The sequence below is a fragment of the Meles meles genome, chromosome 9, assembly GCF_922984935.1.
Source record: "Meles meles chromosome 9, mMelMel3.1 paternal haplotype, whole genome shotgun sequence".
Lineage (NCBI taxonomy): Eukaryota > Metazoa > Chordata > Mammalia > Carnivora > Mustelidae > Meles > Meles meles.
Genome location: NC_060074.1, coordinates 104,661,953 through 104,679,695, shown reverse-complemented (window position 1 = coordinate 104,679,695; position 17,743 = coordinate 104,661,953). Strand labels below are relative to the sequence as shown.

Here is a 17,743-nt window from a genome sequence, read left to right as displayed (position 1 = left end):
GAAATCAAATGCTGTTTTATCCCCATCACCAAATCAATATATCTCAGACTAACTTGCTTTTATAGGGTGCATACATTCACTATTATTACTTACCATTATTAACTGAAACCTGAGTTTTTCTATTTGGCTCAACTGAATATTGGACAAAAAACACAGCCAGCAACATGTTAAATATTTCAAATCAAAATCCCCTATTATATAATGAGCTATATTCTCACATTTTAAAACAATCAGGATTTTCAGTTCTTGTCATGATACCTAATGTTGGAATACCCTTCTGCTATAAACATCTATAAAAGCTAAACCAAATATACAAACAAACAAACAAAAGCCCATCTGTAGGCCTTAGACAATAACGAACACAAGCACTATGATCCTTGACAGAAGAAAACCAGATATATCAAATCCCATATTCACATTGGCTTTCTCCTTATGGGCATTTTCCAAATCATGGTGTAGAGAAACAGAGCCCAAACAGTGGCAGTCCTGCTGGAAGAGAAGACTACGATTAATGTTTGGGGCTGCTAAGGTAGCTGAATGGTGGAGTTGGGGGGCAGATTATTAGAGAGAAAAGAGCCAAAAAGAAAAAAGTTACAAAACTCTATACAAAAATTTCCCTCTGGCGGGGGGACACACGGGACCTCAGTGGTACAGTCAGTTAAAGTGTCAGACTCCTGGTTTCAGCTCAGGACATGATCTCAGGGTTGAGATCGAGCCCCATGTTGGGCTCTGCTCTGAAAACGGGGTCTGCTTAGTTTCTCTCTCCCTCTCTTGCGAATAAATAAATAAATCGTTAAAAAAAAAATCCCTTCTGGGTTCTCATCTGCCTCCTAGGCAGAGATGAACAATGTGGGTTAAAATATTTAACAATATTGTGTTAAATAGGGTGACTCCTAGAAGCCTAGGAGAGAATAGCTATGGGAGGCTTTTAGCTAAACAAAGAGTTCAGAGCTTGCACAGTTCTGAATAAATGAAGTATAGACTAATCAGAGGAGAGAGACCTCGATGAATACCACAAGTGTTTAGGTGAAACCATAGAAAATCCAAGCCCTAGGAATAAAAACAAAGTTGAAACAGACATTCCTTAACAAAGCCTAAAACTGAACTTCACAGAATCAAAGTGATCCACTGGCAATTTAACTGCCCGCCCAAATAATATGCAATTTTACTTAAAGGAAGGTAACAATCCAAAGCTTCTATAATAGGGGTCAGCAAACCTTTCGAGTAAAGAGCCAGGAAGTTAGTATTTTTAGGTTTTGAGGATCACAGTCTCCACTGCACATTCTCTTAAAACAAGAACAAAACCTTTAAAAAAGTAAAAACCATTCTTAGCTCATGGGCCACACAACAGCCACCAAGCTGGATTTGGCCAATCTGCTATCCACTATTCCACATTATACTCACAGTATCCATCATACAATGCAAAATTAGTAAGTATGTGAAGCAGGAAAAGGTTTGATAATCAAGGAACAAAACAATCAAAAGAAGACTTAGGAGTGATCTATATACTGGTCTTATGTAAGCGCTTTAAAAATAAATGACAACATATTAAAGACAACAGAATCAAAAAACAGAAAATAGATTAAAACAGGATCTATTTCACCAGAGAATTAGAATCTATGAAAATGATCACAGAGATATTCTAGAACTGCAAAATATGTGAAATAGAGGAACTCCTTGAATAGGTTTAAAAGCAGAATAAGCACAGGGAAAAAACCCCATAGAATCAGCACATGCAAAGACAGATTAACAGCCACTCAAAGGACAGAAAAAAATTATAAGTAGAACATATGTTAGATGTGAGATGTAGTCAAACAATCTAATATATATGTAACTGAAGTACAGAAGGAAAGAAGAGAAAATGGGTCAGAAGCAATATCTGAATCAGTGGAAGAGGAGAACTTTTCAAATGTTATAGACATCAACCTACAGATTCAAGAATGTCAGTAAATACCAATCAGGAAAAACACACACAATAAAAAACCACATATACGGGGCGCCTGGGTGGCTCAGTGGTTAAGCCGCTGCCTTTGGCTCAGGTCATGATCTCAGGGTCCTGGGATCCAGCCCCGCATTGGGCTCTCTGCTCAGCAGGGAGCCTGCTTCCTTCCCCTCTCTCTGCCTGCCTCTCTGCCTACTTGTGATCTCTCTCTGTCAAATAAATAAAACATCTTTAAGAAAAACAAAACAAAACAAAACACATATACCTATATTACAGACAAGTGACTAAAAATCAAAGAGAAAAATCTTAAAAACAAAGAAGGGCCTCTCTCCTGTAATACAGTAAATTACAGTAAAAGTGAAAGATGACTTCTTTTTCTTTTTTAAGATTTTTTTTTATTTATTTGATATATAGAGAGAGATCACAAGTAGATAGAGAGGCAAGTAGAGAGAGAGGAGGAAGCAGGCTCCCTGCTGAGTAGAGAGCCCGATGCGGGACTCGATCCCAGGACCCTGAGATGGTGACCTGAGCCGAAGGCAGAGGCTTAACCCACTGAGCCACCCAGGCGGCCCCGAAAGATGACTTCTTAAGAGAAATATGAAAGCCAGTGAAGTGGCATCATTAAACTACCGAAGGAAAAACCTAACAACACAAAATTCTATACTCTGCAAAAATATCCCCCAGAACATGAGGAACAACAAAAGACAAAAAGTTGAAAGAATCTATCATAAACAGGCCTTATTTAAAAAGTAGTAAAAGAAGTTCTTTAGGATGAAGCACGATGATTCTAGATGGAAGCACGGATATATAAGAAATGCATAAGTGCAGAGTATAGATATAAAGGCAAATATAACAGATTACTGATTGTTTAAAGCAATAATAACAATGTCTTACAGGGTTTATAACATATGAGGGGGATGTTAAAATACATAATAATAGCAAAAAAGTAGGAGGCAGGTAAATGGATTTAAATTGTTTTTAAGCTTTTTGTATTGGGGGGGAGAACATGTTAGAAGTTTTAAGGTAGACTGATAAGTGAAGACACATTTTATAATTTCTATGGTAATCACTAACTGTCAGATATTAAAAGATTACCCCAAAAAAGCTAACAGAGGAAATAAAATAGAGTAGGAAATACTTAGAGGAGCACAAGAGAATCTTTTTTTATTGGTGAGGGAATCTTATTGTACTTCCACAGATGTATACATATGCAAATATTCACTGAGTTTTATACTGAAGATCTATGCACTGCACAATATATAGCATGTATATTATAACCAAAAGAATCTATATAACTTCCAGGGCATAAGGAGACTGATCTGCAGTTACTTTCTACACAGAATCCCCAAAACTAGTTTACAGCTACTTTCACAATTATTTTTTCCCATTATACTGGGCACTCAGTAATTACCATCATTAAATGGGTATATGAACAACCCACAATTTTATTTAATTTACTGTACAACTGCCAAGATAATAAATACCTAATTCTCAAAATATAAACTTAGCAATTATTTTCTTCTTTACTTTTTAAGAATAAACTGGCATTTTTATAATTTCTGTGTATATGTATTTTTAATCAATACTGCCAGGAAATACACTAGGTGTTGGAAACAGTACAAAGGTGAAAAATATATATAAAGCAATTAGCATACTGCTATTTTATGGAATTTTAATTATAATATTCTTCTAAGAAAACATCTGGAACTACAGAGCAGATTAAGTCTATTAAATCACATGCAACAGAAGAGAAGAATCAACCATTTTAAATGTAGGAGTCAGGGGGGCGCCTGAGTGGCTCAGTTGTTAAGCACCTGCCTCGGTCATGATCCCAGGGTCCGGGGATGGAGCCACACATCTTCCTTTCCCTCTCCCACTACCCCTGCTAGCATTCCTGCTCTCACTGTCTCTCTCTCTCTGTGTCAAATAATAAAATCTTAAATAAATAAATAAATGTATGAGTCAGACACATAAATACGTACTTCACAAATATTCTCATTTTATTCTGAGCATTCTATGCAAGGCAAATATTATTCTCTCTTAACAAATGAAGAACCTAAAACACAAAAAGGTAGAGCAACTTGTGTATAATCACTAAGCTAGTTAAGTTTTCGAACTAAAGACTTACAAATTCATTACTGGATAACTGTCCAAGAAATCTCTCAGAAGAAGTAAATGTCATTATCAGTAACAAACTTATATATGACAAATGTGCTACAAGGCCTAAGAACTATATATATATACACACCTCATAAAACATAGTGGGATTAAGGAAAAAAAAACAAGAAATAAGATAACCTTAACTGTGCATAATTATAAATCTAATTAATAAAGAGTTTTCTAGTGCTTAATATAATATAGGGAAAAAAATTTTAACAAAATCTTTAAAGATCTATGACATACTACAACGTTTGAATTTTCAAACGCTATGGTAATTGGCAAATTATCACATATTTTTGCACTAAAGATGACTGGCTGCATTTTAACATGCAATTTTACTTAAAAAAAAAACAAAATCTTGGTAAACAGTAAATTCTCCTTCAGGGTAGACACTTGTCGAAAATCAACCTGAGCGATATCAAGGTTAAACAAGGGAGACTGGACACAATGTTTGCTTAAGACACACTAAAGTAACAGTAAAAGCAGTAATCAAAGTGAGTCTGTACAAGTAACAGTCTCCTCCATGACCATCTCTCACACCCTCCTTGCAACTACCCATCACTGTAAGAACCAGAAATTTAAAGGAAATAACCCAGTAAGGCTCTGGACTCAGGAACAGCTGCTGATTCATGTTTACTGAGCTGAAAACACGGAAATCCACGTAAGTGCAAGTCTACATACTCAGTTGAGAGCTCTCCAGTCCCTTTCTCTCACTCAGTTCTAAGAAGACCAAGCAAGGCTCCACAACTCAGGGCAGATGATCGGAGGATTCTTCTCCAGGGAAAAGAAATATTGAACTAACCAAATATTATTACGTAATTATTTTGTTTGGAGGCAGTATCTGTGTATGGAGCAGAAAAAAGAAGTATAAGAGATCTTTTTTTTTTTTTTTAAGATTTATTTATTGATTTGACAGACAGAGAGCACAAGCAGGCAGAGAGAGAGAGGGAAGCAGGCTCCCTGCTGAGCAGAGAGCCCGGTACAGGGCTCAATCCCAGGACCCTGAGACCATGATCTGAGCTGAAAGCAGAGGCTTAACCCACTGAGCCACCCAGGCGCCCCAGGAGTATAAGAGATCTAAAGTCTCATCCTTCAAAGTCAGTACAGAATATGAACAAAAAAGGCAGAAAAAAGCAGAAATAATATAAGGATGTTTCTTGAAACCAGAGTAATAAATATGAGAGAAAAACTACATGTGTTGAAAGTGGTTTTTACTAAGGCAGGAATCCGCTAATTTTTGTTATAACATTTTAAAAACTATTTGGTTTTTTAAATTATATACATGAGGGGCACTTGGGTGTCTCAGTCGTTAAGCATCTGCCTTTGGCTAGGATCATGACCCCGGAGTCCTGGGATAGAGCCCTGCATCGGGCTCCCTGCTTGCCAGGAAGCCTACTTCTCCCTCTCCAACTTCCCCTGTTCATGTTCCCTCTCTCTTGCTGTCAATTAAATAAATAAATAAATAAGATTGTATATATGAGGGACGCCTGAGTGGCTCAGTCAGGTGAGTGCCCAACCCCTGGTTTTGGCTGAAGTCATGATCTCATGGGTCATGGAATCAAGCACTGCATTGGGCTCTGTGCTTAGCAGGGAGTCAGCTTGAAAGATTCTCTTCCTCTGCCCCTCCCCCCACTCACTCACTCTCTCCCCCTCTGAAATAAATAAATTTAAAAAAAATCTTGGGGTGCCAAGTGGTACAGTTGGTTAAGCCTCCAACTCTTGGTTTCAACTGGGGCCATGATCTCAGGTCAGTCGTGAGATTGAGCCCAAGTCAGGTTCAGCATGGAGTCTGTTTGAGATTCTCTCTCACTCTCCCTCTGCCCCACCTTGCTTGTGCACTCTCTCTCTCAAAAGCAAATAAATCTTTTAAAAAATCGTAAATTATAGGGATGTCTGGGTGGCTCAGTCGGTTAAGCTGCTGCCTTCGGGTGCTGGGATTGAGCCCCACATCAGCTCCTTGCTCAGCAGGGAGGCTGCTTCTCTCTCCGCCTCTGCCTGCTTGTGTGCACGTGCTTTCTCTGACAAATAAAATCTTTAAAAAAGAAAAAAAATCTTAAATTGTATACATGAATAAAGCAATATATGTAAAACAAAACACTTCTGATGGAATCTGAGTGACACATAAATGACAGTATTTTTAAAGAACTAACATATCAAATTTAAGTATGGCTGAAAAATGACACTTAATAAAATAATAGTTAAAATGTTGACAAGAGGTACTAATAGACCTCTCTCTCTCTCACACATACACACACACACACACACACACACACACACACACTCTCTCTCTCTCTCTCTCTCTCTCTCTCTCTCTCTCCTGGCTCTGCAATTGCTTTGGCAAGTAACCTAATGACTCTAAACTCATTTTCTCACATATACAATATATAAAGTCAATGGAACAATAATCAGGGGCAAAAATATCCTTAAAATTCTATCCTTTTTTACAGATATAGGACTAGAGAGTGATTATAAATAAGGGCACCTGGGTGGCTCAGTCGGTTGGGCATCTGACTCCTAATTTCAGCTCAGGTCATGACCTCAGGGTCATCAGATCCTGTGCTGGGTGTGGAGGCTGCTTAAGATCCTCTCTCAGGGGGCACCTGGGTGGCTCAGTGGGTTAAGCCTCTGCCTTCGGCTCAGGTCATGATCCCAGGGTCCTGGGATCGAGCCCCACATTGGGCTTTCTGCTCAGTGGGGAGCCTGCTTCCCTTCTTCTCTCTCTCTCTGCCTGCCTCTCTGCCTACTTGTGATCTCTATCAAAAAAATAAATAAAATCTTAAAAAAAAAAAAAAAAAAGATCCTCTCTCAGGGAACCTGGGTGGCTCAGTCAGTTGGGCATCGGGCTGTTGGTTTGGGCTCAGATACTGATCTTGGGGTCATAACATCAGGCCTGTGTTGGGCTCTGCCCTGGACATGAAGCTTGCTTGGGATTCTCTCTCCTCCTCCCTCTGACTCTACCCCCTTACTCATGCTCTACTCCTTTAGTTTCCCAGCTTAATCCACATTCACCTGCTAACCCTACCTTTGTAACTTGATTTACACTACTAAATTGTTTAACGTATTATTTAACAGACCAAAAAAGTGTAAGGATCAGCCAACTAAATGTTCATCAACCCAAATTATCACATAACTAAAATATGTATTAACTGAATTTCACCTTATTTTAAGAGAAAACAAAATCTATGATTTATGGTATCTTTCATCAAGAACTGAGGTACTGGTATTATTAAAAAATTATCAGTTATTCTTTTTTTTATTTTTTTTTAAATATTTTTATTTATTTGACAGAGAGAAATCACAAGTAGGCAGAGAGGCAGGCAGAGAGAGGAGGAAGCAGGCTCCCTGCGGAGCAGAGAGCCCAATGTGGGGCTCGATCCCAGGACCCTGGGATCATGACCTGAGCCGAAGGCAGAGGCTTTAACCCACTGAGCCACCCAGGCGCCCCTTATCAGTTATTCTTAAGTACATAAAGATTGATAACAAAGAAAACACTTTAGAGAACAGCTTCAGTACTTTAAAGGTAATTTTATTTCCAGAAAATAAACTGAGGGAGGAGTCACTGGTAAGATCAATTGGTAGAGCATGTGACTTTTGATCTCAGGATCATGAGTTCAAGCCCCATGTTGGGTATGGAGCCCACTTAACATAAAAATTTTTTAAAGAGTAAAAAAGTAAACTGAGGGAAAATTCAGTGTGGGCAAAAATAAAAGCCAAAAAAGAAGAAAAAAAAAAAAAAAAAAAAAGGAAAGAAAAGAAAATCCCTGAATGCAAAAGCTTTGTTCTCTGTCTTTGAACAGTGCTATCTATGAAGCACCTTAGAACTATACACTGAATAAATTTCCCTTCCACTGACGCTGAGTGTGACCTTGTGATAGCACTGACAAATAGAATATGGTGGAAGTGATATTATGTGACTTCCAAAGCCAGATCACAAAAGGCAATATGGCTACAACCTGGCTCCCACTGTCTCTACGGATGCTTACCTTTGGAATACAGCCACTGTGCTGTGAGGAAGCCCAGGGCACACAGATAGATCATAAGGTGTTTAAGCCTCAGCTAAGGTCTCAGATAATAGTCATATGAGTGAATAACCTTCAAATGATGCTAGCCTCCAGTCTTTCAGTCTTCTAGCTGAGGTCCCACACACGGAGAGTACTACATATTTTAAAGCATTTAATATGTTTCCATTAAATACTTTGTGACTGACAATGAATTCAAGGACATGAGAGAGAAAACACACTCCACAGGCTGGCTACAGTAAAATAAATGGTTGTGCCAAAACCACAGTGAAAATGGAACTTCAAACTGAAGCAATGCTAAGAGGCTTATCTCAATCCTGTATATGCAAGAGAAAGAAAAAAGGAACTAATGAAGTTATATCAACTCCTTCATTACATCATTTTCTCCCCGGGGAATATATATAGAAAAGGTTTTGATGAGATGAATATCAGATGGAAAAAAAGCACACTTTGGCAACAACGAACATTTCATTTGTGGTACAGAAATCTTGCAGGGAAGGGAATGATTCCAAAAGCTAAGATGTTACAAATTATTGCTTGGTTAATCTCTAAAGGAAACTGAGCAGTTCTCCTTCCCAGTGAATAGAGAGATGCTGGTGAAACTAGCAGCTGCCCACAGTGTCTATTTCTGAGACTTAATGGTACTTGGTGGACAGAGAGAACAAATACCAGAGATTTGAACTTCCCTCTTAATGTACACAGTATAACTAAAGAGCCATTCATATAGATTAAAATATGCAGCATCTACACAAAAGTACAAAGCAACTCGGACATTCAGAATGACTTGGGTCCAAATACACAGAGGAATAAATATACTACATATCCAACAGTCAATTTCTCATATTGTTCCTCTTAAGTCTGTTGATGACCTGAAGTAATGGTAGAAAAAGTTTCAGTACCATATAATATTTATCATTCTAGTAGTAATGCATCAATTATATTAGAGCTGATATTTAAAAATATATAATAAAAACCCATAAATATATTAAATATGTCTCTCTAAAAGAGCAATTAGTACACTGTTTACTATATTGAAAAATACAACATTCCATTATTAGCTAAAGTGCCCAACAGAAAATATTTTGCTAGATGGGAAACACAGTAAATCCATCTGCAATCTTTTGATACAAATATAAAACTGTAAGTTAAAATGAAAAGTAAATATTAAGAATTATTATTTAAAACCTCCCAAAAGAATTATAGTGAGTCAGTAACAAGAAAACGGACTTCTTTTCTTTTTTTCCCTTTTAAGATTTTTATTTATTTATTTGACAGAGATCACAAGTAGGCAGAGAGGCAGGCAGAGAGAGAGGAGGAAGCAGGCTCCTGCCGAGCAGAGAGCCTGATGCAAGGCTTGATCCCAAGACCCTGGGATCATGACCTGAGCTGAAGGCAGAGGCTTTAACCCACTGAGCCACCCAGGTGCCCCGGGACTTATTTTCTTGCATCAATTCCTAAAACATGAGTTTCCATTAATTAAAAATTTTTATGAAGAACTTCCTTCATTGAATATTATCCCTTGTTGGCAACCTATCCCATCTATCTATTAACAGATGACAGAATACAAAAAAAATTAAACCTTAACATTTGGAAAAGCACATTAGTTGGGTAAGTTAGATAATATCCTTAAAGGTACTGCTCTGCAGTCCCTTTTCCAGTGTAAAATGGCCTGAAGTTTCGGTAAAAAATGATAAATTCGCAACCGTGTCATATGGTAATACAGAAAATTTTAAGCTTACAAAACTGGTAAGGAAAGAAGATTAATATTTTATTTTCCCCAACTTTACTAACATATAATTGAGATATGACATTGTGTAAGTTTAAGATAGGACAAGATGATCTATCTGATACACACACACACTGTGAAACAATTACCATGATAAAGTTAGTACCTTCATCACCTCACATATTACCTTTTACTGTGTGTTCTGAAAACATTTAAGATTTATTCCCTTAGCAACTTTCAAGTATATAGTCCAGTACTATTGACTACAGTCACCATGCTGTCCATATATTAGAACTTTTTCATAACTGGAAGTTTGTACCAGTTATTACCAACATCTCCATTTCCCTTACATCCCAATCCCTGGAAACTTTTTACTCTCTGTTTCTAAGAGGTCAGCTTTTTTAGCTCCCATTCAGGAGTAAAGTCAGACAGTATTTCTTTCTCTCTGAATTATTTCACTAGGTATAAGCCCATATCCGTCTAGGCTGTTATAAACGGCAAGATTTCAGCAGATTAGTATTTTATATCACTGCCCAGGTAACACAGCAGGAAACAGATGGAAGATGCTATTTTGGAGATATAAAAATAAGAAATGAGGAATCCAGTTTGAACATGGACTATATAGCAGCTACTATTATTTTCATAATGTTTGATTTTTTTTTTTAAGATTTTATTCATTTATTTGACACAGTGAGACACAGGGAGAGAGGGGATGCAAGCAGGGGGTGTGGGAGAGGGAGAAGCAGGCCTCCCACTAAGCAGAGAGCCCAATATGGGGCTCGATCACAGGACCCTGGGACCACGACCAGAGCCAAAGACAGACACTCAACAACTGAGCCACCCAGGTGTCCCATAATGTTTAATTTTTGAGGGTGACGGTAGTTCTGTGGTCATTTATGAGATTCCTAAGCTGCTGAAGTACTAAACTTTCAGAAGGTTCAGAGAAAACACACAGAAAAAGGAAAATAAAGCAAATGTGCAAAATGTTAACAACGGAATAGTCTAGCTAAAAGGATGTTGGTATTCATTTTTTTTTTTAAAGATTTTATTTATTTATTTGAAAGAGAGCACACACAGGGGGATTGGAAGAAGAGGAAGAACGTTCCCCACTGAGCAGGGAGACTGGCACAGGGCTTGAGCCCAGAACTTCTGACTCATGACCTGAGGTGAAGGCAGACACTCAGCAGACCGAGCCACCCAGGAGCCCCTGTGGGTATTTACTGTACTATTCTTCCAACTCTTTTGCAGGTTGGAAATTTTTTAAATTAAAAAAAAGGAACACACTCTGTATACAACGAGACAGACACAAGAATGTTCGCAGTAATGTTACTGACAAGAGCCCAAAGCAAAAAAATCCAAATATACACCAACAGTAAACTGGACAAGAAAATGGGGACCAAAAAAATGAGTAAATAAACTGTGGTGTACTCATATACTCATACACTAGAGTACTATAGAGCAATGAAAATGAACCAACAACTGTTAGCATGCCACATGGGCAAAAGTCACAATGTTAAGCAAATGAAGACAGATACAAATAGGACGAACAAATATTTGTTAAATATTTCAGAGAAGATTCAGGTAAGATCAGGACTGTCCTTTATCTTTGTTTAGCAAGTTTTATTCACGGACAATACAAGGAAGATTATAAACAAGATGTATAAATTATTTAGGAGAACACCTTTCAAGCACATTTATAAAAACACCCATATACTATTGATCTGCTCCACTAATCAGAATGCACTGTTGTTTGTCAACTTCTTGAAAGACCCAGTTTAAATCAGAACTTATGTTAGAAGCTTACAAAGCCATGCTAAACAGACTTTCTTCACTGAATAAGGCTTTCAAACTGTACTATAATTAAAGTTTTAGTTTTAAAATATCATCTAAACTCAGATTTATAACCAGAAATTATTAGAAGAAAAAAGACATAAAATACTTACATTAACTTTGAAAGCTTGTACAGTGTTATCCAGAAGAAGGATGTTGCAAACCACCTCGGTATGCTGTCTGTCTCGGGCCAACTCTGATGCTCGTACATTGTAGGTTCTGCCAGCAGGCAATCGGAAACGTGAGGTCATTACTGTCCAAACTCGGTCTAAGTTGAAAAAAAGAAAAAATTCACTAAATAAAAGAATAGCTAAAGATATGAAGTAATGTAAAACACCAAGGTTATTATATAAAATTTTCAACTAACACTTAAGTACAAAGCAATTATAACTTTTGAAACACCAATAAAAATCGTATGTATAAAAAAAGGTACTGTATATAATTCATCATTTGAACTACATATCCAAAATGCTTGGAAGAGCTTTATTTTGAACTGTTCCATTGAGAAGACAATACACAAATTATTCAGGAAGTCACAATCCAATTAAAAATATATAAATTTGGGAGTAGCCAACAAACGGGTAGGAGAATATGCCACCTTAGGAAGTTGGACATTACTCACTGATGCAAATATTTAGAAACACTGTAGAATGGAAACAGGAGGGAAGACTCTTTACCTCTAAAGGACCCTTACCTTTACTAAAATTAAGATCTGGGAGAAGCATGGGAGTTTGTTCAATTTTTTAAAATACAGTAATACTCTTGATTTTAACTATACTCAAATTTAAACTAATTCTAATAGGATTCTTATTATTCTCAAGAAAACAAAAATAAAATAGAAAACAAAAGGCTACAGATCTTTGCTTCTCAATTTTTAACCTAAGAGGGTAAAAAATGACATTGCCTATAAAAGAACAGATAACACACTGGTATCTGCAATACTTGATGTTAAAAGGCAATGAAGATGGGGAGGAGGCAATGAAGATGTAGCTTTGAAGTTTTGAAAATTATATGAAACACAGAATTATATACTAAAAACATTAGCATTCATGTGGGGAATAAAGCTAAAGATATTTTCAGACATTCAAGGATTCAGAGTTTAAAATCCACAAAACTTCCCTTTTAAAGACGATTACAGAAAGGAAATAAGATGTATTAGAAACACAAGTATACAGACTTTTTAAGTATGGGTAAGAAATAAGTAGTAAGAAATTTGAACAATGAGTAAGCAAAAAATAATCAAAAGAAACACCAATTCAAATCAGTGATATTCAGTAACTGCAGCTGACATCACAGACTGTTCATGTCAAAAAGATTAAAGCTAAAAGAAAAAGTCAGTGTTACACAAGTATGAGATCTGTATAAAGAATACAGCTTTAGCAGTTAACAAAGAGGGGCTAGCCAAGTAAGATTCCCCAATTAAAAGACAGGGATTGGTGGTTTCTGGTTCCACACGTTAAGAGTTTGCAAGTCTCTCTACTCCACTTTTACAAGTGAAAAGTAGAACAGACTGGAAAATCACCAAGGCTGCTTGGATTCACAAGAGAGAGAAGACACTGGGCAAACCGCTCCCCCAAGACAAAAGAGACAGGCAAATACAAAGGATCTCAAGTAGAGACTCACAAGCAGAAACCACCAAGGAGCCAGTACCTGGGTAAGAAAATCTGAACTGTAACCAGCAAATTGCAGGAGGCTCGATGTGGTCAATTCTGAAAGTTAAAAACTCCAGGGGGCCCAGTCATAGGAGGACTCCCACAATACAGTGAAATTTACTTCCAGGAATCCAACTAGACTACCACGGTAAATATGGAAAAAAGTAGCCTTAAGCTTTCTGCCGGGGATGAACACACACACGAACACACACATGAACACACACACACACACCAAGACTATTATTGAATACACCAGAGCACTCTGTTCTTAACAACACCTGCCCTTAGGAGAAATTAGTTAACCAGAACCTAAGAGACCTGGGGCAAAGAAAATACTCAACTCCAGTTGATTCTAGCTTTCCAGTGGGAGAATGGAAATAACCTGGTCCAGCCCACTTTAGCCATCTTGTCCCATCTAAAAGGAGAAAAAAAACTGAGAAACCCTGTGACAGTCATAGTCCAGAGGCACAGGCTCACTAAAATACTGAGACTTTAACCAGAGGATTACAGAATGCTTTTCCTGGGTGGCTCAGTGGATTGAGCCGCTGCCTTCGGCTCGGGTCATGGTCTCGGGGTCCTGGGATCGAGCCCCGCGTCGGGCTCTCTGCTCCGCGGGGAGCCTGCTTCCTCCTCTCTCTCTGCCTGCCTCTCTGCCTACTTGTGACCTCTCTCTCTGTCAAATAAATGAATAAAACCTCCCTACCTATTAAAGGCCTATTTACATCAGTTCCTCTTACCACGACATCATGCCTGCCTATCAAGAAAAATTTACAGGGGTGCCTGGCTGGCTGTCAGTTGAGCACATGACTCTTGATCTCAGTGTTGTAAGTTCAAGCCCCATGTTGGGTGTAGAGATTTCTTAAAAATCTTTTTTTTTTTTTTAAGATTTTATTTATGACAGAGAAAGATAGCGAGAGAGGGAACACAAGCTGGAGAAGGGGAGCCTGATATGAGGCTCAATCCCAGGATGCTGGGATCATGACCTCAGCCGAAGGCAGATGCTTAACAACTGAGCCACCTGGGCACCACTAAAAATAAAGTCTTTTAAAAAAAGAGAAATATTTAGAGGGCATACTAAAAGGCAAAAACAAAACAAACAAACAAACAAAAACACTACTTGAAAGGACAAAGCAAGCATCAGAACCAGACATGAAAGGGATTTTGGAATTATCGTACAGATAATTTAAAACTATAATTAATATGCTAAAGGCTCTAATGGATATTGTAGACAGCATGCAGAACAGATGGGCAATGTGAGCACAGAAATGGAAATCTTAAGAAAGAACCAAAAAGAAATGTTACAGGTAAAGAATACTAACACATATGAAGAATGCTTTCTGACAGACATGTATTAGGCACAACAGAGGAAAGAATTTCTGAGCTAGAGGATATACCAAGAGAATCCTCAAAAAGCTGAAAGCAAAAGGAACAAAGACTAAAAAAACAAAAAACAAAAAAACCCCAACACCTGAACTCTGTGGGACAAAAACACGTGTAACATGGATATATGAAGAGAAGAGAGGGGCAGAAAAGAAAACATATTTGAAAGAATAATGAACTTATATGAACAATAATAAATTCCTCAAATTAATGTCACACATCAAACCACAGATCCAAAAAGCTCTGAGAACACCAACAAGGAAAAATGTAAAAAAAAAACCAAAACGAAACCAAAAAACCCTACCTATACCTAAGCAAATAGTTTTAAAACTAAAAATTTAAATTTAAAAATCCTAAAAGAAGTCAGAGGAAAAAAACAGCTTACTTATTGAGGAGAAAATATAAGAATACATCTGACTGCTTAAGCATGCAAACAAAAAGAAGTAGGGTGAAATATTTAAAATATTGAGGGGGAAAAAACCATAGAGACGTAAAATTCTATATCCTGCAAAATCATCCTTCAAAAAAGAAAAAGAGAAATAAATAGTTTCTCAGACAAAAGGGGGGAGGATTTGTTGCCAGTAGACCAGCCTTGCAAGATATTGTAAAAGAAGTTATTTAAAAGGAAGTAAAATAATAGAGGTCAAAATTCAGATCTATATAAAGAAAAGCATCAAAGAAGGGAATAGACCTGATGTGATGAGCACTGGGTGTTATATGTAACTAATGAATCACTGAACACTATATCAAAAACTAATGATGTACTATATGTTGATTAATTGAACTTAAAAAAAAATTTTTTTCAAAGATTTTTTTTTTTTTTTTTTAAGATTTTATTTATTTATGACAGAGAGAGATCACAAATAGGCAGAGAGGCAGGCAGAGAGAGTGAGAGGGAAGCAGGCTCCCTGCCGAGCAGAGAGCCCGATGCGGGACTCGATCCCAGGACCCTGAGATCATGACCTGAGCTGAAGGCAGCGGCTTGAACCACTGAGCCACCCAGGTTTTTAAAGGACTACGTGAATGTTATTTTTTTTTACGTGAATGTTATTTTAAAACATTTTTCTTATTCTTAATTAATCAAACAGATAACAGTACAATATCCTCTACATGAGTGTGGCAAAGACTTAAGAAATTTGAAGAGATTTTTTTTCCTTCCACAATTAGGGGAAGGGTGATGATTCTACAGATGTGATTAAAGTCCCAAGTCAACTGAGTAAATCAAGAGCACCCTTGGTGGGCCTGACTTAGGTGGAAGCCCTTAAAAAACCAGGAACTTCCTGAAGTAAAAGAAATTCTACTGCTGGCTTTAAAGACATGGTATGCCATGTTGTGAGACAACAGTGAAAGGGCCTCTAGGAGCGGACAGACAGCAAGAAACTAAAGACCTCAGCCCTACATTTCATTGTATTCATCAACAATCACATGAGCCTGGAAAAGAACCCAGGCTCCCAAAGTTCAGTCACCATCTAGACTGCAACTATATGAAATACAACCAAGCTGGGCCCATCCTCCTGACCCACAGAAACCGGAAGAAAATAGATGTGTTGTTTTAAACTGCCAAATTTGGGTAATTCATTACATATCAATAGAAAACTAATACACGTTTCACAATGGTACTACCCAATCAACAAATATTCACCAGAGATAGAAAATATGAAACAATGAGGCACCTGGGTTAAGCATCTGACTCTTGATCTCAGCTCAGGTCTTGATCTCAAGGTGGTGAGTTCAAGCCCCACACTGAACTCCAAACTGGGTGTGGAGCTTACTTAAAAAAATAAAAAGAGGGGTGCCTGGGTGGCTCAGTGGGTTAAACAGCTGCCCTCGACTCAGATCATCATCTCAGGGTCCTGGGATCGAGCCCCACATCGGGCTCCCTGCTCACCAGGGAGTCTGCTTCTCCTCTCTCTGCTCCTTCCTCCTGCTCATGCTCTCTCTCTCTCTCAAATGAATAAAATAAAATCTTTTAAAAATAAATAAATAAATAAAAATAAAAAGAATCTTCAAATAGAAAAGACTATACACTTACTGATTAAAAGCATTAAAAATTTAATGGATTTTCTCTCATACAAAGATTTATTGTAAAGCTAAAAAGAAAGTATGAAGCAATACACACAATCACCTCTTTGTGCATGTTCCACTCTTGCCTGTAATTCATATTATGTATTTCTCTTCTCCCCAATCCTGCCTTCCCTTCACCTGGGGTGAGTGGTCCAGACAAAGAAAGTGGGCAAAGACCTTAGAAATTCGTAAGTAACAGCAGCATCAACTGTAGGCAGAGCTACCAAAAAAAGAACACTGGTTGATGTTACAAAGGTATCCCAATGTCAAAGAATGGTACAGGAATGACAAGATCAAAAGATTTCCATGTATTCTGCCAAAACCAGTCTTCCCCATTTACTGGCACATCTACTTTTGACATTTGCACTTGAACCTAGATTAATGGTTTCAATGAAATTTCTCTTTTGTTTGTTTGTTTCAATGAAATGTCTATGTAACTCACCCCAGATATCATATGAGAATCTTCCATAGTCTTGAAAAGTACCTACCTTTAAGATATATACCACTTTACAAATGGCACAATTATGCCAGTGACAACCTAGCTGCCCATAAGTGATAAGAAATATAACAATAAAAAAAATGATAAAAAGAAATATAACAATAAGCCAAATAAGTCTAGTCAGAATTTTCATTATATCTTGAAAACACACTCCTCAAAGGTTACGAGAACCTTAATATATGACATCTGACTTGCAGTTAAGTGTCTGCCTTTCTCAGAAGAGACACCTTTTCTAGAGAACTTCCAACTTTTTCTATTCACTTATGAGAGCAAAACGTTCTTTTAGAGATGCTAAGAGAACATAACTCCTTAAAGTCCCAGTTGAGCAAAATATCAAATGTTTCTAATGGGCTCTTCTGATCATCCTCTATGCTACACATAAACGTTCAAAAAGTCACTGAAGGACTATATGAACAAACACAGACTATCCATTTTTCAAAACTCTTTATTACTTTTCTCCTTAATGACTAC

The 17,743-nt window shown here is 37.5% G+C and overlaps 1 protein-coding gene across 3 annotated transcripts in view; it reads right to left on the bottom strand.

Moving 5' to 3' along the window:
* Nucleotides 1-17,743, bottom strand: part of PTPN4 (protein tyrosine phosphatase non-receptor type 4) — a 223,384-nt gene that overhangs the window by 168,034 nt on the left and 37,607 nt on the right. For all 3 annotated transcript variants that reach the window (XM_046018960.1, XM_046018962.1, XM_046018961.1), the window contains exon 2: nucleotides 11,791-11,945. In XM_046018960.1, coding sequence (XP_045874916.1) covers nucleotides 11,791-11,928 — 138 coding nt within the window. In that variant the 5' untranslated portion in view covers nucleotides 11,929-11,945. The remainder of the gene's footprint in view (nucleotides 1-11,790; nucleotides 11,946-17,743) is intronic.